Here is a 23,608-nt window from a genome sequence, read left to right on the forward strand (position 1 = left end):
TGATGCTCATATCTTATGTAGCACTTTTTATCTTCTACTTTAATTTCTGTCAATCACAACTTGCTTTGTATTTATTTTGTATTTCATCAATCACAACCTACCTTGTATTCATTTGACATTCCTTATAAAATAAGCTGGTTATATAGCAATGTTCATGGAATTATATAATATTATACATGAGAAGTTTTATGTTCACAACATTTTTATAATACTTTTACAACAAATACTAGGTGCTAAATTATTATTGTTTCCAATTTGAACCTAACATTGAAATTACTTTTTTATCTACTAGTAATAACCTATCACTTAAGATTTGTTATAAATGTGTTGTGAAAATATCATAAACATAGCATTTATCTGTTATACATGTAGATACAAATATGTTTTAATAGATATTTTTGTATATATCTGTGTTTACTATTTTATGTAGTGCTTTTGGTTTCAGTTAGTTCAATTAACCGGTAAAGTTTTTGTTACAAACACAAGATTTATATTAGAATACTTTCTACATAAAAAAATCAATAACTTTGTTATTCTAATTGTAAAATGTCCCTAAATGTTTGTTTAATAATTAGTTATATTGAAAAAATAATTAAAATAGTAATATAGTTGGACTATTTGTTATCTTTCTCATGATAAGGCCTCCAAAATCGTATGCCAGGAGGAATCCAAACTAATTAAAATCCAAAATTGTTTAAAAAAATGTTGCTGTAAGTGTTTTGAATCATTGTTAGTGATCAATTTTTCATGGTAACTTAAGGCTTCAACTTTTGTAAATATATCTTCTGCACGCTAGTTCGTCACCTTAACCATCCAATCTCAAATACCATCACACTAAAAAATCTCTCTCTCTCTCTCTCTCTCTCTCTCTCTCTCTCTATATATATATATATATATATATATATTAAAATAAAACATGAAAAATCAGATTTTAACTTTCCTTTATTATACTTCATCATACATTGCTTTACCCAAGATAAACACAAACTCTTTTTACATGTTATTTGTACATAAGAAAAAAAAAATTCTTTGTTATGATAGTTTACTGTGTGGAGTCTGATTCTAGTGATGATTATGATGGCATGTTAAAGTCAGCATGAAAGAACTAGTCCTTTGCGGTTTTGAAGACGATTTTATAGTTTCTTGGCCGCAAGGCTGCTCAAGGTTTGATTGGTCATCACATTACATGTCAAGTAGCCTCCTAGTTTACTTTCGCGGGACAAATTAAGCGTGGCATCTAAAAGACCTGAGGATTATACTACTTTATTTTGTAAAATCATACCAGTCTTTTTGTAAGGCCATGTATGAACAATCATCTCTGATTACTTCCTGGAGTTTGAATTGTGTAATACCGCAAAAACTCACAGGGGGTCATAAAATCAATCTCTGTGGTCAGTTTTGTAATTTTGAAGTTTAGGAAGCATAAATTCCAAACAAAATGTAATTGTAGAATAGTCCGATTTTTTGCAAATGATAGTCTGTTTTGCCAAGCTTCAGTGCGAGAGTCTCAGTTCATCCACGGTATTCTTACAATCTATGAGGAAGATTCAGGGCAACAACTGAACAAGAACAAAATACTTTGTTCTTAATTTAGCAAAGCTACCCCTTTAGAGATTCAAGATAGCATTAAAGACTTGCTGGGGTGCCGGAGATCAAGAAATATAAAAAGTATTTGGGCCTTCCTTCCTTTGTGAGATGCAACAAAAAAGCTAGTTTGGTTTACATTAAGGAGAGGATATGGTCCAAACTTCAAGGTTGGAAGGAAAAACTTATTTCTCAAGCAGGTAGAGACTAGAGAGGTTCTCTTGAAAATAGTGGTACAAGTTATTCCAACATACTCCATGAGCTGTTTCAAACTACCCATAATTCTTTGTCATGAGATAGAGGCTATGATTCGAAAATTCTAGTGAGGAAAAAGGGGTAATTGACAAAAGATTCACTGGGTTAAATGAAGCAAGTTGTGTAGACCGATGCATGAAGGAGGGATTGGTTTCTAAGAGCTCCAAAACTTCAATGATGCTTTATTAGCTAAACAAGTGTGGTGATTGATGAGTAATCGAGACTCAATATTGTTCTATAGATTTTTTAAAGCAAATTTTTTCCTCATGGTACCATCTTCGATTCCAAGGAAAATATAGGGTCTTTAGCTTGGAAGAGTATATTGAAGGGGCACGATGTAGTTAGAAAGGGAATGAAATTGAGGAGAGGGAATGGCTTATCTGTGAGGATTTACCAAGACTATTGGCTACCAGACTTACTATATGGGGGAGTTCTATCTCCTCTTGGAGACTACAACCCGGAGGCTATGGTTTCAAACCTAATTGATCAGGAGTCTCATTGTTGGAGGGATTCGACTATTGATAGATTCTTCCAACCTCACGTAACCAATTCCATCAAATCCATTATGTTGACCCTTTCCAATCAAGAGGATAGAATTTTCTAGCCTAGGAACTATGATGGGGTATTCTTGGTTAAATCTAGGTATCATCTATTATTGGAAGAGGATAGTGTGAATACTCCAAGCTCATCCAACAATAGCGTGATGAAGGTGTGGGTGCAAGCGCCTGTAATGAGTGTTTTCCTCGTGCGAAGTACGCCTTGGCCTAGGGTGAACCAAGTGGAAGGTATAAATGGAGTAACCACCTAGATTAGGTTTGGGAATCATATGTAAAGCGCCTTTGTGAAAGGACTGATCTTTACCAAAGCACGTGTTCGAAGTTTAGGTATAGGATGGGAAGGTGTTAGGCACCTAACCCCACCCGACCCGTAGGCTGACCTCTACTCGTTGTGTTCCAAATCTTAGTCCTATAAAGGGGTCTTTTAATGTGTTATTCTAGACGTGAACACATTCTAACATGCATCTAAAGAAATCAACATGGTATAACATCCTAAAACCCTAACATTCATCTATCATGTCATTCATTCACATTATCCAAGAGCGGCAAAAAGCACATGCAAATAATCTTCATAAGGTAGTAGCATCAAACATCAACACATGCATATTTGAGCAAAATAAGACATCAAAGCATCATGGCATCAACCAAGCATATTCATCATGAACAATCAATTCACAAATATCAGGCAAAACCATATTCATGTGGCCATGCATGCCTTATCTCACTTATCTCTTTGCATCACAGTACCTATACATTAATGCATGTTCATCTTATTCATCCAAGCACAAACCCTAATCATTCATCTAATAATTAAATAAAGCAAAACATGTTATTCTACTGACTATAAAGCTAAACATGTGAAACTAAATTACATAGAAGCTAAACATATTAAAGAAAACAAATAGAATTCAAAGAAACTTGAATTTGGGCTTTTAGGCATAAGAATGCGTATGCATACATGGGGAGTGCTTGCACATCCCGTGTGTATGTGTACGTATGTATAAAACATGTGCATGCATACATGCCCAAAAACACAAACTTAGAAATACAAAACAAATAAATTTAAACAGGGAAATCTTGCAACCCATCATCTTATAACACAAACATTAAACTACCTAAACTAAAGACAGAGGTAATAAAGCAATAAAGCACAAAAGAATAAACAAACAACAAGAAAATGAAGAGACAAAGTTTGAACCTTTACCTAAACGCTAGAACTCTTTACAGCTTTGATTTGACATTTCCTTTTAGTCAATCTAATCAAGAACAGAATCAAGAAGGTTAGTAAACTTTAAAACTTGAAGGCCAAGACCAAAATAGGTCCCAATATCAAAGATAAATTCCATGGCCTGGGATTTGATCCAGAAATTTCAGCAACTCCAGCCTACTCATATTAAGATCCCTCCAATAGTAAGATCAATTAGATGGAGGCCTCCTCCAACGGGATAGGTTAAGGTGAATTTTGATGGTGCTCTCTTCTTAAAAGATTGTACTGTTGGTCTCGACATTATAATACATAATGATAATGGATTACTTAGGGTTACTCTATCACAACAAATTCCACGCCTACTGCAGTAGAGATGGTGGAAGAGTTAGTAGAATGTTGAGCACTTTGTTTCGTACAAGAGTTGGGCTTCGACAAGTTGGTGTTGGAAAGTGATTGGAATCTGTTATACACTCTATCATTGGAGACAATATGGGTTCTTCGTCCTTTGGTCACATTCGTCTAGATATTAAGCTAATTTTTTTTTTCTTTTTTATATTCAATAATGTTTTTGTTTGCTATTCTAGACGGTTAGGGAATTGTGTTGCTCATAGGCTTGCTAGAAGAGCTATTAGTAATTAATTTCTTGTTTGGATGGAGTCTGTTCCTCTTGATATGTGTGATGTTTACAATAATGATCTCTACTTGAATAATGAACAATACTTCCCCATTTGGGGCTTTCTCTAAAAAAAAAAAAAAATATACAAAGGAACAATTATTGAAAGAGAATAAAAAGAAAAGATGTTAAATGTTGAAGATGACGAAGATGATGAGATGATTTTGTAATATGATGAAGATGATGATAACATTGACTTGGACTATATCTGACTATTTGAGAATAGCTTATTTAGCTTTTTGTTGATTTTGTTTTTGCTAAAAGTGTGTGTAAAAGTGTACTTGTACTTTGAAAAAAAAAAAAAAAGTTAGAAAAAAATGAGGTTTTAAAAAACTATACATAAAAGCTAAAAAGCAAAAAAAACTAACTCATAATCTATTTCCAAACACACTATATGGAGATGAAATTGATTAGGTAAGATGATGAATATATTACGATAGATATCATTTTAGTGTATGTTGAGTCAATAGCATGTATTTGGTCAAATTAGGTTTGCATAGTCCTAGTAGTAATATGACTCTACTTTGGCCGTGTATGACATGCACTAGAAAACCAAGTCCTACTTGGTTTAGGACTTGTAGTAGCTGACCTATGCTAGTATATATATATGCATAGATTCTTTTGTGTTTTAGTAAATTATGTGTGAGAAAGTGTAGTGCTACAAGACTAGTGAAAATACAATAGGGTGCTCTATTCTTTATGTGAGAGAGCCAAGGGTATATTTGTGAGGGTACTATTGTGCTACTATTGTAATCTCCTTATTTTATAGTGGAGCCTTCTTTGTCACCACCAGTGGATGTAAGCATATTGCTGAACCACGAAAATTCCTTATGTCTAATTTTCTTCTCTCTTCTTTAATCTTGCATAAGTGGGTTTATTTTCACAATAATTGGTATTAGAGCTCCAGGTTGGTAGATCTAATGGAGGTTAATGCTTCTATTGCCAAGGTAAACGTTGTTAAGTTCAACGAGACTAGTAACTTCGGGTTATAGAAGAGAAGGGTGAAAGATATGTTGCTATAGCAAGGTTTGGTGAAGGCTTTGTATGGGAAAACAAAGAAACAAGAGAAGATGATTGATAACGAGTAGGAAGAACTCGAGATGAAGGCAATGAGTACGATTCGGACATGTCTGACAGATGAGCTTATGAATGATGTCATGGATGAGCTCATTGTTGCTATATGGTTAAAGTTAAAAAGCCAGTATATGTCCAAGTCCCTCACAAATAAATCGAATCTTAAATGGAACTTTATGAGCTTAAGATGGTAGATGGTGCAGATTTGACTCAACACATCAACACATTCAACTTGGTTTCTAGTGACATGTTAAGGATCGATATAAAACTCAATGATCAAGATAAAGCGATGATGCTTTTGACCTCACTTCCGGCTTCCTATGAACACTTGGTTACAACCTTATGTTGGGGAAGGAGACTCTTGAATTTAAAGAGATCTTAGGAGCCTTGATGGATCACTACCATTGGAAACAAAATTTGGGTGAGAGTTCTAGTGAAGGGCTCATGGTAAAAGGCAATCAAGATCGTGGAAGAAAAAAAGACAAGGATAACAGTTTTGCTAGGGGACATAGTAGATCCAAATCCAAGAGTAAGACAGTGAAGTGTTATAAATTCCAAAAGAAAGGGCATATGTTGTGAGTTTGTCTATAGTGGAAAATATACAAGGATAAAGAAAAGGAAGGGTCCTTAAAACCTGTAAACATAGTGGCAGTAGATGCAAATTCAAATTGAGATTTGTGTTCTGTTTCATCAAGTGTAGACAGGTTAATCAATTCTTGGGTTTCGGGGATTTAGCATGTTCATACTACGTGACTCCTTATCGGGATTGGTTTGACACACACAGGTTAATTAATTGTGGTTTGGTTCTAATGGGAAACAAAGTTGTTTGCAAAGTTGTTGGAATAGGAACAATTGAAGTTAAGATGTTCAATGATGTTGTGAGGACAATAAAGGATGTAAGACATGTTCTAGATTTGAAAAAAAAAAATCTTATTTCATTGGGAACCCTAAGTTCTAATGGTTTTAGATATAAATATGAAAATGAGATAATAAAGGTATCGAAAGGTGCTATGGTTATGTTGAAGGGACAGAAAGTAAATGGTAATATCTACAGATTGCTTGGTAGCACCATATATAGGTGGAGCTACTATAGTTATTAAATCTAAGTAGGATGATACACTCTTATTGCATATGCGATTCAGGCATATAGGTGAGTGTGGTATGGGGGAATTGCAAAATAGAAATCTGTTGGCTGGAATTAAGTCATGCAAATTAGATTTCTGTAGATACTGCATTATGGGAAAGAAGTGTAAAGTGCAATTCAAAACTTCCACACGCAAGATAAAGGGTATTATGGATTATGTTCATTATGATATTTGGGGACCGGCGAAGGTTATCTCTAAAGGTGGTTCTCAATATTATATGAGTCTCATTGATGACTATTCTAGGAGAGTTTGGATTTACTTATTTAAAAACAAGTTTGATGCCCTTGCAAAGTTCAAGAAGTGGAAAACCAAACTGGAAGGAAAGTCAAGTGCCTTAGAACTGATAATGGCACTGAGTATATGAATAAGGTGTTCTTGAGGTTTTGTGAAAAGCATGGCATTAGGAGGCACTTTATTGTACCAAGAACACCACAACAAAATGGAAAACCTAAGAGGCTTAGTAGAACACTTGGTGAAATATCTAGATGCATAAGATTGAATGCTGGGCTTCCTAAGGTCTTATGGGTTGAAACTGTGAATATGTCTTGTTACATCATGAACTGATCACCTAGGTTTTCACTTGATGGGAACGTTGCTAAAGAGGTTTGAATGGGGAAAGAAGTTGATTATTTTTCAATAAGGATCTTCAGGTATCTTGACTATGGGCATATTCCTAGTGAAGAGAGCATTCAAAATCAAAGAAGTGCATCTTTCTTGGGTTAAAGAAAGTTGTAAAGAGATACATGCTTTGGGATCTGGTTGTAGAAAAAGTGGTGATAAGTAGATATGTGATCTTTGATGAAAGGAAGAGGAGTCTCAAGTAGTGGGAAGTTGTAGTGACAGTGGTAAATCAATTGTATAAGTGAAGCTAGATGAACTGAAGTCTCAGCTCGATAAGGAATCTCACAATTGTGATCAGGAAAATCACAATACAATATCAGATAGACCTAAACACAACAAAAGATCACCAATTAGGTATAGTTTAGAGAATTTTGCTTCTTATTATTTACTGATTAGTAATGGGGATCCTTCCACATTTCATGCAGCAATGGATTGCTTTGAAGGGACAAGCAGATGGAAGCTACAATGGAGGAGATGGAATCTTGAATAAGAACAAGACTTAGGAGTTGTTAGAACTTCCAATAGGAAAGAAACCAATGGGTTTCAAGTGGGTGTCTAGAGAGAAGGATGTTATGTTAATTGCTGCTAAGAGTAGGTGTGAGGTTAATAGACGAAAGTTTGTTGTGCAAGGAGTTAAAAATGGAAGCTAAAGACATGTCAAAGGTCTCAGATGCAAGTGCTATTGGGTGTTTGATGTATGAGATGGTCTGCACTAAGCTGGATTTGGCTCATGTAGTGAGTACTATCAGCAGGTATATGCCAAACCTTGGTAAAGAGCACTGGAGTGTAGTGAGTGGATATTCATATACTTTGAAGGTACTTCAGAACATGGGAATTTGTTTGCAGGGCAATAGGGTGATAATTCATTGGTAGGATATGTGGAATCGGATTGTGTAGGCAATGTGGATGGTTATATTTTCACATTGTCAGGTGGACCTATCTATTGCATATCCACATTACAATCCATAATAGCCATGTCTACAATTGAAGTTGAATACATGGATGCAGGTGAAGCTGCAAAGGAAGTGATATAGTTGAAATGGCTAGTTGAAGAACTTGGTTTAAACCAAGGAGGAATTCAGTTGCATTGTGACAGATAGAGTGCCATTTATTTGGCAAAGAATCAAGTTTATCATGTGATGAAAAAGCATATTGCCGTGAGGTTTCACAAGATAAGGGAGTTGATTGTTACAAAAGAAATTTTTCTTGAGAAGGTTCACATTTCGGAGAATGTAGCTGAAATGTTAATGAAGCCGGTTCCAAAGGACAAGTTCAAGCATTACTTGGACTTGGTTGGTGTTTGTAACTTGTGATAGCACTAAAGGACTATGGAGGTGGCGGCAGAGATGTTAGTTAATGGGACTTGACCAAATTCAAGCCAATACTTGGCATGCATTTACATGTTGGTAAGCCATCTATGGTGTATAATGCCATTATATATTTTATTAATTTTTTTCTATGAGATACATGCATACATGCTGCTAAGTGGTTGCCCAACAATTTAAATAATAAAAATATAATTAGTAATTCATTAAAATATTTCCTTAGCTAGAAGGTTAAATGAGTCAATTCATTAAAAATATTTATAGTTGAATATAAATAAATAATAATTATTAAATACTAATTCAATAAAATTTATGCTTAATTGGAAGGTTAAATAAATCAATCCGATAAAAATTATTTATTCTTGAACATAAATGACTAAAAATTAAATACTAATTCATTAAAATCATTACTTACGTGAAAGGTTAAACGAATCAATTCATTAAAATATTTACCTATAGGTGGAGAATTAAATGAGTAATATTTATTTCCCCTTCGGAAAAACAAAATACATAACACTAATTAAACTACTAAATAAAAGAATTCTGCGAGACAACCCCTAACTTTATAAAACCCAAGCCCTCCCCATATGCTTCATCCATGTCTAGCACTTTAAATCTTATCACTTTGTTATATGAAAAAAAAAATCTTATCTCTTGTCTCATCCTATATTTGTCTATGGAGCTCTTCTCTGTAGAAACTTTTCTCTTCTTCTTTCTTCTTTCTCTGTATCTCTACTTTAACTTTAACACTTCCAAGAAAAAACCCATAAAAAAACAAGGCCCCAAAATATACCCTATTGTTGGAGTTTTACCCGAATTCTTGAAGAATAGGCATCGTTTCCTTGACTGGACATTCGAAATTCTAAGCTATTTTCGCACGAACAGTGTTGTATATTGGATTCCAGGCAAGGGCCATGGCATCATCACAGCCAATCCTTCCAACGTTAAACACATGCTCAAGACCAACTTTGAAAACTACCCAAAAGGCAATCGTTTTATAACCTTTCTCGAAGACTTTCTAGGCCATGGAATTTTCAACTCTGATGGTGAACTCTGGAAGCTCCAAAGAAAAACAGCAAGCTATGAATTCAACACCAAATCTCTCTGCAACTTTGTCATGGAAAATGTCACTGTTGAGATCAATACCAGATTGCTTCCTATTTTAATCAAAGCCTCGGAAACACAACAAGTTTTGGACTTTCAAGACATCTTGGAGCGTTTTACGTTTGACAATATTTGTAAATTGGCTTTTAATGTTGACCCAACTTGTCTCAGCGTTGATGGAACGACCACTAGTGCTGCTGAGTTCATGCGGGCTTTTGAAAATGCCACTATGCTTAGCTCTGGGAGATTCCTGTATGCGTTACTGTTACGTGCACAAGTTGTTGCAGGGCAAGTGGGATCTTTGAAGATTGGTAGCAGTGGTGTTTCCTTGATTTGTGCCAAGATAATTGGTATTTGAATGTTATGTCAGTTGTAGTTTTTTTAACGTTGAGTTATTATTTTGTTCTAGCTTTTAGGAGTTGGAGTCTATTGTTATTTAGTTCTATTTTTTAGGAGTTGGAGTTTAAGAGGATCACGATTGTGTTAGTGGTCCTGATTTTATGCTTTGGAACGTTACCATCTACTTGTATAAATTCAGCAGCAATTGGAATAAAAGTCATCAAAAAAATTTATCATTCAAACTTATCTCTTAAGGAGGCCGGATTACCACGAATCAATCCAGAAATTATCCATTGTTTCCTATTTAAATTCCACAAATAAGCCATCATAGGTAACGATAAGGAGATATACGTACCAAAGTGGTATCAGAGCTTGGGGATGGACCAAAGAGTGGAGCAATTGGAACAAAATGTCAGCTCCTTGGTGAGCGGACAACAACAGTTGATCGAAAAAATGGCTGATATTTATGCAAAGATTTCGGAGCTCTCTTCTCGACGTGAGGAAGGTGAAGGGTCACATGTGGCTTCGGGAAAACGTCCTGAGGGAAGATGGCAACAGGGGGGATCTTATCTTGGGGGTAGCAACCAGTCATATGCTCCTCGTTTGGTGAAATTGGATTTTCCAAAGTTCAACGGGAGTGAAGACCCTACAAGTTGGATATGTAGGGCTGAACAATTCTTTCGCTTTCATGAAACACCGGCGGAGGACCAAGTAGCTCTTGCTTCATTCCATCTTGAAGGGGAAGCTCAACTGTGGTATCAGCTCTTGCAGCAAGAGACAGATACAACCACTTGGGCCACGTTCAAAACAGGGCTGTTGGCTCGCTATGGGCCTACGCAATTTTATGACCACTTTGGCGAACTCACAAAACTGCAGCAAACCAGCACAGTAAAGGAGTACCAATCTCGGTTTGAACAACTCTTGGCCAAGGTTGGATACCTTCCACCTCCACGCCAAGTAAGTTGTTTCGTGAGCGGACTAAAGGAAAGCATTAAGGCAGATGTTTTGGCGGGACGACCTCTGGATTTAACTACAGCCATTGGGTTGGCACGCTTGTTTGAAGCTCGAAACAATTCTTTGCGGCGTCCACCAGTAACTTCTCAAACTGTGGCAAGAACCAATCCTATCACTAGCAAGGAGGAGGGTGGTTTTAGGTCCCCTATGCCAGTCCGACGATTGTCACTAGCGGAACTTAAGGAGCGGCGCGACAAGGGTCTTTGTTACAATTGTAATGAGAAGTTTGCACCTGGCCATCGGTGTAAAAAGCTCTTTTTGATTGAAGCTTGCACAACAGAAGAGGATGGAGATGTTTCCATGGAATTAGAGCTAGAGGAAGAACAAGAAACTCCAGGCATCTCACTGCATGCCATTAGTGGTGACCATGCGCCAGAGACAATGAAGGTGTCAGGAAAAATTGGACCAGTACCAGCCATGGTTCTGTTGGATTCAGGTAGCTCCCATAATTTTATTAGTGAGTCCCTCGCACAGAAGTTGGTTTTGCAGCCAGTCCAAGAAAAGAAGATTCGTGTTATGGTGGCATCTGGGGAAAGGCTTACTAGCAAGGGAAGGTGTTTTGGAGTCACCATTAAGCTTGGAAGCTATGTCACTCAAGCTGATTTTTATATACTGCCCCTAGAAGGGTATGATGTGGTTATGGGTACTCATTGGCTCCGTACACTTGGAGAAATCCTTTGGGACTTTGCCAAACTTACCATGAAATTTATGAGCCAAGGTAAGGAAATAATTCTAAAAGGTTTGTCTGATAGGTGGGTAGAGGGCCATGAGCTTGAGAAACACACAGGGAAACAACCAAAGGGAGCTATTTTGCATTTGGTGGCACCCACTTTGTCAGACACGTTGGCTAGAGAGGAAAACGAAAAGCCAGGATTGTCACAACTTTTGGAAGCTTTCAAAGAAATTTTCAAGGAATGCAAAGGCTTGCCACCTAAAAGAGCTCAAGATCATCACATTCCATTACAAACAGGAAGTAACCCGGTCTGTCCAAAGCCTTACAGGTATCCCCATTATCAAAAGTCAGAAATTGAGAGATTGGTCACTGAAATGTTAACCGCTGGGGTCATTCGTCCTAGCAACAGCCCTTTTTCCTCTCCCGTCGTATTAGTAAAAAAAGGTGATGGTTCTTGGCGCATGTGTGTGGATTACCGGTCTTTGAATCGGATCACCATCAAGGACAAGTTCCCTATCCCAGCAATTGATGAGCTGCTTGATGAATTAAATGGAGCCATGTTTTTCTCAAAACTGGACTTGCGATCCGGTTACCATCAAATTCGAGTAAGCCCAGATGACGTACCAAAAACAGCATTCCGCACTCACCATGGTCATTATGAGTTCCTTGTCATGCCATTTGGACTCACTAATGCTCCATCCACTTTCCAAGCATTGATGAATGACATTTTCAAGAATCAATTACGTAAGTTTGTTCTTGTATTTTTTGACGATATTTTGGTATATAGTGTCTCTTGGCAGGAACATTTGCAACACTTGCAGATTGTTTTAGATATTTTGCAAAGCCATCAACTCTATGTCAAGAGAGAAAAATGCCAATTTGGGCAGCAGGAAGTACAATATTTGGGCCATATAATTTCACAAGATGGAGTGTCAGTTGATCAAGAGAAAATTTCAGCCATGGTACAGTGGCCTAAGCCAAACAATCCGCGAGCAATGCGAGGTTTTTTGGGGCTCACTGGATACTATCGAAAGTTCATCCAGGATTATGGAAAAATTGCAGCCCCACTCACACACATGCTAAAGAAGAATCTATTTTCTTGGACACCTCAAGCTGAAGTTGCATTCCAGCGGCTTAAGGATGCAATGACAAGGGCACCTGTACTTGCCTTGCCAAATTTCTCTCACCAATTCATAGTTGAATGCGATGCTTCAGGTATAGGTATTGGCGCTGTTCTTCGCCAAGAACGTCCAATAGCATTCCATAGCCAAGCACTTCATGGTAAAAATTTATTGTTGTCAACCTATGAGAAAGAAATGCTGGCATTGGTAATGGCTGTTCGCAAATGGAGGCACTATTTATTGGGAAGGAAGTTCCTAGTTCGTACTGATCATAAGAGTTTACAATATTTATGTTCCCAACAAATCACCACTGAAGCACAGCAGCAATGGCTCCATAAATTGATGGGGTTTGATTTCTCCATTGTGTATAAAAGGGGTTGTGAGAACCGGGTGGCGGGTGCACTATCTAGGCGTGATGAAGTCCAACCAGAAGAACACTTGGCTGCCATTTCAGCACCCATTCCGCATTGGCTGGATGCAGTCCGAGAAGAGCAGGGGAAAAACACCTTAGTGCAGGCCATAGTGCAACGGGTCCATGATGATGATGCAGTGGGTCCTTGGGAATTAAGAGATGGTTTGCTTCTCTTTAAGGACCGACTTTACCTCCCAGCCAATTCAACTTTAAAGCAGGACATCATCCAACAATTTCACAATGGGTCCCATGAAGGTTTTCACAAAACTTTAAGAAGAATAAGAGCAAATTTCTATTGGAGTAAAATGAGAGATGATATTAAGGCTCATATTCGGATATGTGAAGTTTGTCAACAACAAAAAGTTGAGCAATTGTCTCCAGCAGGTCTTCTTCAACCATTGCCCATTCCAAACCAGGTTTGGGAAGACATTTCCATGGACTTTATTGATGAGCTACCAGTATCTCAAGGGAAGTCCACTGTTATGGTGGTTGTTGACCGGTTCTCCAAATACTCTCATTTCATTTCCATTGCTCACCCTTACACTGCTACAAGTATTGCTCAGGTATTTTTTGATAATATCTTCAAACTTCATGGCATGCCTCGAACTATTGTTTGTGATCGAGACCCTGCATTTACTAGTGCTTTTTGGAAGGAATTATTTCGCTTAAATGGCACTAGTTTTAACTTTAGTTCAGCCTATCATCCTCAAACTGATGGGCAAAGTGAGGTTGTGAATCGAACCTTGGAAATGTACTTGCGATGCTTCACTAGTACCAAGCCCAAGCAATGGGTCAAGTGGTTGTCATGGGCAGAATTCTGTTACAACACTAGCTGGCATTCAACCATACGACGCACTCCCTTTGAAGTTGTCTATGGAAGGGAACCACCATCTTTATTAGCCTATGTCCCAGGTACAGCAAGGGTGGCTGCTGTGGAGGAGGAATTAATTCGAAGGGATGAAGTCCTAAAAGAATTAAAACAGAACCTGAAGGCAGCTCAAGAGCAGATGAAGAAAAACTATGATTTGAGGCATAGGGAGAAGGCATATGAAGTGGGATCATGGGTTTATGTTCGCTTACAACCATATAAACAAGTTTCAGTTGCAATGCGGCGAAATGCTAAGTTAGCTCCACGCTACTATGGTCCATTTCAAATCCTGCGGCGAATAGGAGCAGTAGCTTACAAGCTTGACTTACCACATGAGTCTCGTATTCATCCCATTTTTCATGTCTCCTTGTTAAAAGAAAAATTAGGGGCACATGTCTCAGCTCAAGTTCAGTTACCCTTGAACGTAGAAGGTAGAGAAAGGTTGTTGGTGCGACCACAAGCTGTGTTGGATAAGCGAACAAGGCGAAACAAGAAAGAAATACTCGTACATTGGCAAGGACTTTCCCCAACAGAAGCCACGTGGGAGAATTTGCAATCAATGAGGAATCAGTTTCCAGAATATGCCCTTGGGGACAAGGGATCTCTTTAAGAGGGGAGGAGTTGTTACGTGCACAAGTTGTTGCAGGGCAAGTGGGATCTTTGAAGATTGGTAGCAGTGGTGTTTCCTTGATTTGTGCCAAGATAATTGGTATTTGAATGTTATGTCAGTTGTAGTTTTTTTAACGTTGAGTTATTATTTTGTTCTAGCTTTTAGGAGTTGGAGTCTATTGTTATTTAGTTCTATTTTTTAGGAGTTGGAGTTTAAGAGGATCACGATTGTGTTAGTGGTCCTGATTTTATGCTTTGGAACGTTACCATCTACTTGTATAAATTCAGCAGCTATTGGAATAAAAGTCATCAGAAAAATTTATCATTCAAACTTATCTCTTAAGGAGGCCGGATTACCTTGAATCAATCCAGAAATTATCCATTGTTTCCTATTTAAATTCCACAAATAAGCCATCATAGGTAACGATAAGGAGATATACGTACCAGTTACCATTTCTTTCAAAAGTCAAAAAGTTTCTAAACATTGGATCAGAGCGAAGGCTAAAAGAATCAATTAAAATTGTCCATGAATTTGCAGACAATATTATACGATCTAGAACAGACCAAAACATTGGTAAGGAAGAAGACTTATTGTCACGCTTTAGCTTAAACAAAGAAAACTCACCAGAATTTCTCAGAGATATCGTCATAAGCTTTATTCTAGCAGGACGTGATACAACCTCTTCAGCTTTGAGTTGGTTCTTTTGGCTATTATCTTCGAAACCAAATGTAGAACAAAACATACTGAAAGAGCTCGAAAAAATTCGGGTTCGTAATAGTAAAAACATAGGTGAAACATATAGTTTTGACGAGCTCCGAGACATGCATTATCTACATGCTGCAATCTCAGAAGCACTAAGACTTTACCCACCTGTTCCGGTCGACACCAAAGCATGTCTAAGCAATGATATAATGCCGGATGGAACTTTTGTTGGGAAGGGTTGGGAAGTGACTTATCACATGTATGGAATGGCGAGGATGGAGAGCATTTGGGGGAAGAATTGTTTTGAGTTTTTGCCCGAAAGATGGATTGAGAATGGAGTGTGTAAGCAAGAGAGCCCGTTTCGGTTTCCAGTATTTCAAGCCGGGCCGAGGATTTGTCTTGGGAAAGATATGGCTTATATTCAGATGAAGTCCATTGCTGCCTCCGTGATGGAGAGGTTTGAGATGGAGGTGGAGAGTAAGGACAAGGCTCCTGAGCATTTGTTGGCTTTGACACTGAGAATGAAAGGTGGGTTACCTGTGAGGTTGAGGAAAAGATACGTGGATAAGATTAATGAATGTGGAATTATATAATAATAGTCTATAATCCTTGCAATGTACGACAATGATTAATATAATGAGATTTTTTTTTCTCTCTTATTAGATTTTTTTTTTTTTTTTTCTAAATATGAAAATTGATAATTGATTATGGTGTACTTTTTGTGTTATTAATTATAGTAATTTATTATGATTATGTTTGTATACGAAAATAAATACTCTCTCCGTCCCACTTTGTTTGTCCTGTTTGAAAAGTCAAATATTTTAAGGGAACATCATTTATTATCTTGTCTGCTTTATAAAAATGTATAAGTTTACAAAACTACCCTTAAATAAATTTATCAACTTTTTTTAAAATGAGTTATTCTTAATGAGGCTTAGGGGTATAATAGGAACATTAGTAAACTAATAACTTTTATTTTTAGAAACAGGACAATATTTTGGGACATCTCAAAATGGAATAGAGAACAAACAAAGTAGGACGGAGGGAGTACTCTACTATTTAAAAAAAATATAATACGTCAAAATTTTAATGCATATTTTAAATATAGAATGAAATTCAATTTTAATTAGAAAAATATGTCAGAATAATGATATTTGAACAAGAAGGTCTCAAATACTTATGTGGTACAATATTATGAATCAACCAAAATTTGAACAGTAAAGAGTAATCTAATTTATCTTAATCTAATGATAAAAAGTAATCATCATGAATAGGGCAACTATTTGGCTTGGCCATTGCCTAAAGCCATCTATTAGCAAAATACTCCAAAATATTTTGTTTAATAATCTGTTATATAGAAAAAAAAAAAAAAAGTTGGACTATATGTTCACTTCCTGATCTTAACAAAGGCCTCAAAAATTGTGTGCCAATAGGAATCTAAACTAATTAAAATCCTAAATTGTTTTAAAAACAATACTGCTATGAGTGTGTTGAATCGTCATTAGTGATAAATTTCTTATGACAACTCAAGGCTTCAATAGTGATCACTCTCTCTCTCTCTCTCAAAAAAAAAAAATATATATATATATAAATTAAAAATAAAAATTAGATTTTAACTTTCCATCACCGTACATTTATTTAATTGAGATAAATTAAAATTCTTGTTCAAAGAGAATAATAATTTTTCATAATATTTATTTATATAAAATTAATTTTGGTTTGGTTTGTATCAATTCATTTAGCTTTGTGTTAAATTTTTCTTTGTTTGGTCGTGCGGACGTTGTTGGGTGTTTTTATTACTAAGTGAAGTCCTATTAGTGACTTATATAAATTAGATTCTATTGTTCTGTGCAAATAAAAATTGTTAAACAAAAAGTTAATAATGAAAATATCCTAGCTAATTGTAAAGCTAACTTTCTGTGTACTATCACACAAAAAGATTTAGAAAATAATGAGATAGTACAACAAAAAGATAATAATGAAAATAAATAAATAATCCAAATAATTCTCTAAAATATGTAATTTAAAAAATCCTGAGTATATAAAAAGACTAAATTATTCTCCAAATGCATATATTTCCTACATAATTTTATTAAGCAATACTTGTTATAAAATGCATTTTCCAAAATCATAATTGATAAAATCCTTCTTAAAATCGATTATGTCATAACAATATTAAGTGGATTACTCATGGTATCAGTTGAAAAGTAAATGTTTGTAAACGTAAATACAAATACTTAACTAGTAATTTTGAATATAAATTATAATAAATTTTAAATATAAAGATGTCTCACTAAAATTATTGTCTTAGGCCTCAAGTTAAAATGGGTCAAAGTTGAATATGGATCGGACACTGCAAATCGAAAAAAGTCTTATTTATATATATAAAAGAAAAAAAAAAAAAAAGGTTGAATGCAATATTTTGTATATATTCACAAATACTTTTCTGGATCCATAACCGTATCCACCTCTATCATGTTTATTAAAAAAAACAATAAATCTGATACTTTATTGGATAATTTCATCTCAGTCGGCTATTAAAATTTTAGGATGATTTAAATAAAAAAAATTCTGATAAACCACAAAGCTGATAGACTCCTAAGAAACCATTTTGACACCGCATCGGCAGGAAAAGAAAGAAAAGAACAAACCCTTCAATGTCTAAGTGTGAGGATCACCATGTTGTAGTAACACCATGTCTTAATCTAATCAAATTTATGTATGTATAATAAATAATTGCTAGTTATATAAGGTCGCTTATAATTATTGATCATATACGTAGGAAGGAACACTGGCATTATTTCCTATATGTGTTGTGTCAAGTGTCAAACTAGATTGCGTATGTACAAAACACCATAAAAAATGAAATTCGTAGTGCTGTTGTTGATTGTGAACTCTTCTTGGGGCATGTAAACAATTCTATAGTGAATCAAGATATGAGGCAACATGATGTCCTAGCCAAGCTAAAATACTTGCTCTTGTTTTTGCAAAAGTAAAACAGTTGGACAAGCACGGTTCCCTTTAACAGGTTTCGATATCCATTGTCCCATTCGTTACCATACTTTGAAGCTATTATCAGTCTCCATATGTGTTTTCTATCTCAAAGCACCATTGCCATTTTCCAAATAAGTTTTGATTGAAGGCTCCAAACTTCTTTACCCACCGAATGGTATTTGAACTCATCACCCAAACCACCCCACAAATATGTTGTTAAATTGGTTTAAGAATTTAGTGATTTGGGGCATTCCAAGAGTTGAACTCGGGACCTACTGCACCCTAACCGAGAATAATACCACTGGATGAATGGTTTTTGACTGGTCATATATCATTTTGAGTTGTTATTTGATCTTGCAGTTTAACCTTTAGCTAGTGATCCACTAGTCGAAATCGTGATCTACCTCCTTGATGCAATACAAAAATTTTAAGGTTCTTCTTGTTAGGAAGATAGAAAAATGAAAAGATAAAAAATGTTAAAATAATATAAGTAAAAAAATGTTATAAATTTTCTTGAGAGGACGGAATGAAAAAATAGATATTATAACATCTTTCTAGTTCATGCCTATATATATATATATATATTTCGTTGGGTTCAAGTTACACCTGGTGTAACTGTAAACAATATTACACTACCCAATAATTTGTTATAGAATTCATATTTTGAAAATTCCACCGTTGAATTACATGTTTTATATGTTCTCAGTAATCATGCCAATTTTCATGTCAATTGGATGTTATTTACTATTTGATCTATAAACTTATCTTTTATGCATTATTTTAAACAACAAAAACTTGAATTTAAAAAATTGATTGATGACATGACTATTAATATTTGATCACTTTGAAATTTTGCAAGCATAGAGAATATATGAAGATAATGTAATCTAACGATAGATTTGTCAAAATTTGTATCCAATTAAAAAATATTGAGTGGTGTAACATTGCTTAGAATTAGACCAAATGTAACTTGAACCCAACCCTATATATATATATATATATATAGCTATAATCTACACCCATTTAATTGTCACTACAAAAAAATCGTCTTGTCCCAGCGTTTTTACAAACCGCCGTAATAGATAAGTCTGTACCAGCGCTTTTTGAAAACGCTGGTATAGGATATCCTATTACGGCGGCTCAAAACCAGCGCTTTATAAAGCGCTGCAATAGGAGGCCTATAGCGGCATTTTTCAAAAACGCTGTTATAGGAAGCCCAAAAACGCTGGGATAAGGTTACTGATTTCCCTTAGGTCGACCCTATTCCAGCGCTTCAAGAAGCGCTGGGATAGGTCTTTTCCCATAAGGAAATGAGGGACCTGTCCCTGCGCTTTTGAAAGCGCTGGGATAGGTGGACCCTTGAAAGCGCTGGGACAAGTCCCTACGTTCCCTCATGGAGAAAGACCTATCCCAGCGCTTTTAAAAGTGCTGGAATAAGGTCGACCCTATTCCAGCGCTTCAAAAAGCGCTGGGATAGGTCTTTCCCCATAAGGGAATGAGGGACCTGTCCCTGCGCTTTTGAAAGCACTGGGATAGGTGGACCCTATTCCTGCGCTTTCAAAAGCGCTGGAATAGGTCCTCCATTCCCTTATGGAGAAAGACCTATTCCAGCGCTTTTGAAAGCGCAGGAACAGGTCTTTCATTCCCTTATGGAGAAAGACCTATACCAGCGCTTTTGGAAGCGTTGGAATAGGGTCAACCTATTCCAACGCTTCAAAAAGCGTTGGGACAGGTCCTTCCATTCCCTTATGAAGAGAGGCCTATCCCAGCGCTTTTGGAAGCGCTGGAATAGGTCACCTATAGGTTTTTTTTTTTTTTTTAATTTTTTTTTTAACACAAGATAGAATTTCTACTATAGCCTAATTTAAGTGTATATGTGTATAGTACTTCCTCCTAGAGACTTGAACCCCGACACTTGCCCCTCACATCCCACAAACACTTATACTTGTGGAGGGATTTGTTAATTATCAAATGACCAATACTCTCCTAAACCTAAAAAAAGACCAAAGTACCCCCCAAAACATTGAAAAAGAGCAAAAACACCCCGATACCTAGAAAAAGAATAATATACCCCCGTAACCTAATAAATGACTAAAATAACCCCAAAACATCAAAAATGACCTAAGCACCGCCTAAGGCATTGAAAATGACTAGAGTACCCCTTGTGTCTAAAACTAGCCAAAATACCCTTGATTACTTAAATAAGAACAAAATACCCCTATAAGTCAAGTAAATGACCAAAATGCCCCTAGAAAGACAAAAAATGTCCAAAACACACCTGACACCCAGAAAAGGATTGATACACCCCCGAAACATAAAAAATGACCGAAATATCCCCAAAACATTGAAATGAATCCTAAAAACTAGAAAATGACAAAAGCACCCCCCATGCATATAAAAGGTGGAAAACCCCTTGATTATTTGAATAACACTAGGGGTGGCAAAATCAACCCAAATCCATTTGCCCACCCAAACCCGCCTACTTAAATGAGACTCAAACCCACTCAATTATTAATTGGGTGAAATGAGTATTAACCCAATTAAACCCAATTAATATTAATGTTTATTGCGTTTTAAATGGGTACCTAATTATGATCCAAGTATCATTTCTACAAATCAACCAACTTTAAAATACCCCAAAATCACTAAAATGAGCAAAATACCCCTTAAACATAAAAAATGACCAAGATACCCTAAAAAAAAAAACAAAATAACCCCGAAACCCAAAAAATTACCAAAATACCTCCAAAACCTAAAAATAAAATACCTCTTAAACATAAAAAATGACCAAGATACCCTAAAAAAAAAAATAACAAAATAACCCCGAAACCCAAAAAATTACCAAAATACCTCCAAAACCTAAAAATAAAATACCCCCGAAACATAAAAAAATGACTAAAATACTCCCTGAAACCAAAAAAATAAAAAAAATACTTCCAAAACCCAAAAAATGACCAAAATACCCCCAAAGTCCAAAAAAATGACCAAAATATCCCTAAAGTCCAAAAAATGACCAAAATACCCTCAAAACCTAAAAATTACCAGAATACCCCAAAACCTAAAAAATGATCGAAATACCCCTGAAGTCCATAAAATGACCAAAATACCCCAGTCGTTTTTTGGGTTTCGGGGATATTTTGGTCATTTTTAGGTGTTAGGGGTATTTTTGTCATTTTGTAGGTTTCATGATTATTTTGGTAATTTTTTGGTTTCGAGGGTATTTTAGTCATTTTTAAGGTTTTAAGGGTATTTTTGGTCTTTTTTTGGTTTTTGGCGGGTATTTTGGTCATTTTAAGGTTTTGGGGGGGTATTTTTGTCAAATTTTGGTTTTTGGGAGGTATTTTGGTCTTTTTTTGGGTTTTGGGGATATTTTGGTCATTTTTTGATTTTGGGGATATTTTGGTAATTTTTTTTTGTTTTTGGGGTATTTTGGTCATTTCGTAGGTTTCATGGTTATATTTTAATATTGTTGGTCCTGGAGTCACATCTTACAAATTTTTTTTAGCTATCACATTATATTTTAGTAAGTTTTAGTGAGGAATTATATTTTATTAATTTGAAGTATTAAATTAAAATATATTAAATTAGTTTGAATTATTAAATTCAATTTTGTTAAATTGAATTATTAAAAAATATTTTTATTGATTAATATAATTTATTTTATTAATTTATTAAAAAATATTTTTATTAATTAATATAATTTTTATTAATCAAGAAAATGCTAATGGAAAGACCTATCCCAGCGCTTTTAAAAGCGCTGGGATAGGCCTCTCTCCATAAGGGAATGGAGAGACCTGTCCCAGCGCTTTTGAAAGCGCTGGAATAGGTGGACCTTATTCCAACGCTTCAAAAAGCGCTGGGATAGGCCTCTCTCCATGAGGGAATGGAAGGACCTATCTCAGCGCTTTTGGAAGCGCTGGAATAGGTGGACCTTATTCCAGCGCTTTCAAAAGCGCCGGGATAGGATCACTTATTCCTTTATGGGGATAGACCTGTCCCAGTGCTTTCGAAAGCGTTGGAATAAGGTCCACCTATTCCAGCGCTTTGAAAAGCGCTGGGACAGGTCTCCAAAAACGCTGGGATAGGTCCCTCGTACCACTTAAAAATTTTCAGACTTCCCACTTATTTTTTTCACCTTCCCACCACTTTGGTCTCTCATTTTTGGTCTCCCACTTCTTTAGTTCAGCTGTTTTCCTCTCACCCACATTTTTTCTCCCTCTCCCTCTTCCTTAACCCACTTCCCCTCCTCCTCTCTTCTTCTTTACTCAAAACCCACCATTTCTTTTCCAAAATTTTAAGCACAAAAATACTACCCAAAACCACAGACCCTATCCAAAGCAAGGTAAGTCTCTCTAGCTCTCATTTATATTTCGTAGCAATATTTGTATATATATTTGTTGTTAAATTTCTAGTTTTTTAGTTTTGATTTTGGTTGAAGTTTGGTTTGGGTTACGTGTATATTTTTGTGTAACTATTGGTTGATTGTGTGGGTTTTAGTTTTGGATTTGGTTTTGGTTAAAGTTTACCCAAAGCAAGGTAAGTCTCTCTAGCTCTCATTTCTATTTTGTAGCAATATTTGTATATATATTTGTTGTTAAATTTCTGGTTTTTTAGTTTTGATTTTGGTTGAAGTTTGGTTTGGGTTATGTGTATTTTTTTGTGTAACTATTGGTTGATTGTGTGGGTTTTGATTTTGGTTGAAGTTTGGTTTGGGTTATGTGTATATTTTTGTGTAACTATTGGTTGATTGTGTGGGTTTTAGTTTTGGATTTGGTTTTGGTTAAAGTTTACCCAAAGCAAGGTAAGTCTCTCTAGCTCTCATTTCTATTTTGTAGCAATATTTGTATATATATTTGTTGTTAAATTTCTGGTTTTTTAGTTTTGATTTTGGTTGAAGTTTGGTTTGGGTTATGTGTATTTTTTTGTGTAACTATTGGTTGATTGTGTGGGTTTTGATTTTGGTTGAAGTTTGGTTTGGGTTATGTGTATATTTTTGTGTAACTATTGGTTGATTGTGTGGGTTTCAGTTTTGGATTTGGTTTTGATTAAAGTTTACCCAAAGCAAGGTAAGTCTCTCTAGCTCTCATTTCTATTTTGTAGCAATATTTGTATATATATTTGTTGTTAAATTTCTGGTTTTTTAGTTTTGATTTTGGTTGAAGTTTGGTTTGGGTTATGTGTATTTTTTTGTGTAACTATTGGTTGATTGTGTGGGTTTTGATTTTGGTTGAAGTTTGGTTTGGGTTATGTGTATATTTTTGTGTAACTATTGGTTGATTGTGTGGGTTTCAGTTTTGGATTTGGTTTTGATTAAAGTTTACCCAAAGCAA

The 23,608-nt window shown here is 35.7% G+C and overlaps 1 protein-coding gene across 1 annotated transcript; it reads left to right on the forward strand.

The window, feature by feature from the left end:
* The first annotated feature begins 9,117 nt into the window (after window positions 1-9,117).
* LOC115951621 (cytochrome P450 94A1-like) lies at window positions 9,118-15,877 on the forward strand. The gene is made up of 3 exons (XM_031068790.1): window positions 9,118-9,797; window positions 10,301-10,307; window positions 15,029-15,877. The coding sequence occupies exons 1-3, from the start codon at window positions 9,118-9,120 to the stop codon at window positions 15,875-15,877; spliced, it is 1,536 nt and encodes a 511-aa protein (XP_030924650.1).
* The last annotated feature ends 7,731 nt before the right edge of the window (window positions 15,878-23,608 follow it).

The sequence above is a fragment of the Quercus lobata genome, chromosome 7, assembly GCF_001633185.2.
Source record: "Quercus lobata isolate SW786 chromosome 7, ValleyOak3.0 Primary Assembly, whole genome shotgun sequence".
NCBI lineage: Eukaryota > Viridiplantae > Streptophyta > Magnoliopsida > Fagales > Fagaceae > Quercus > Quercus lobata.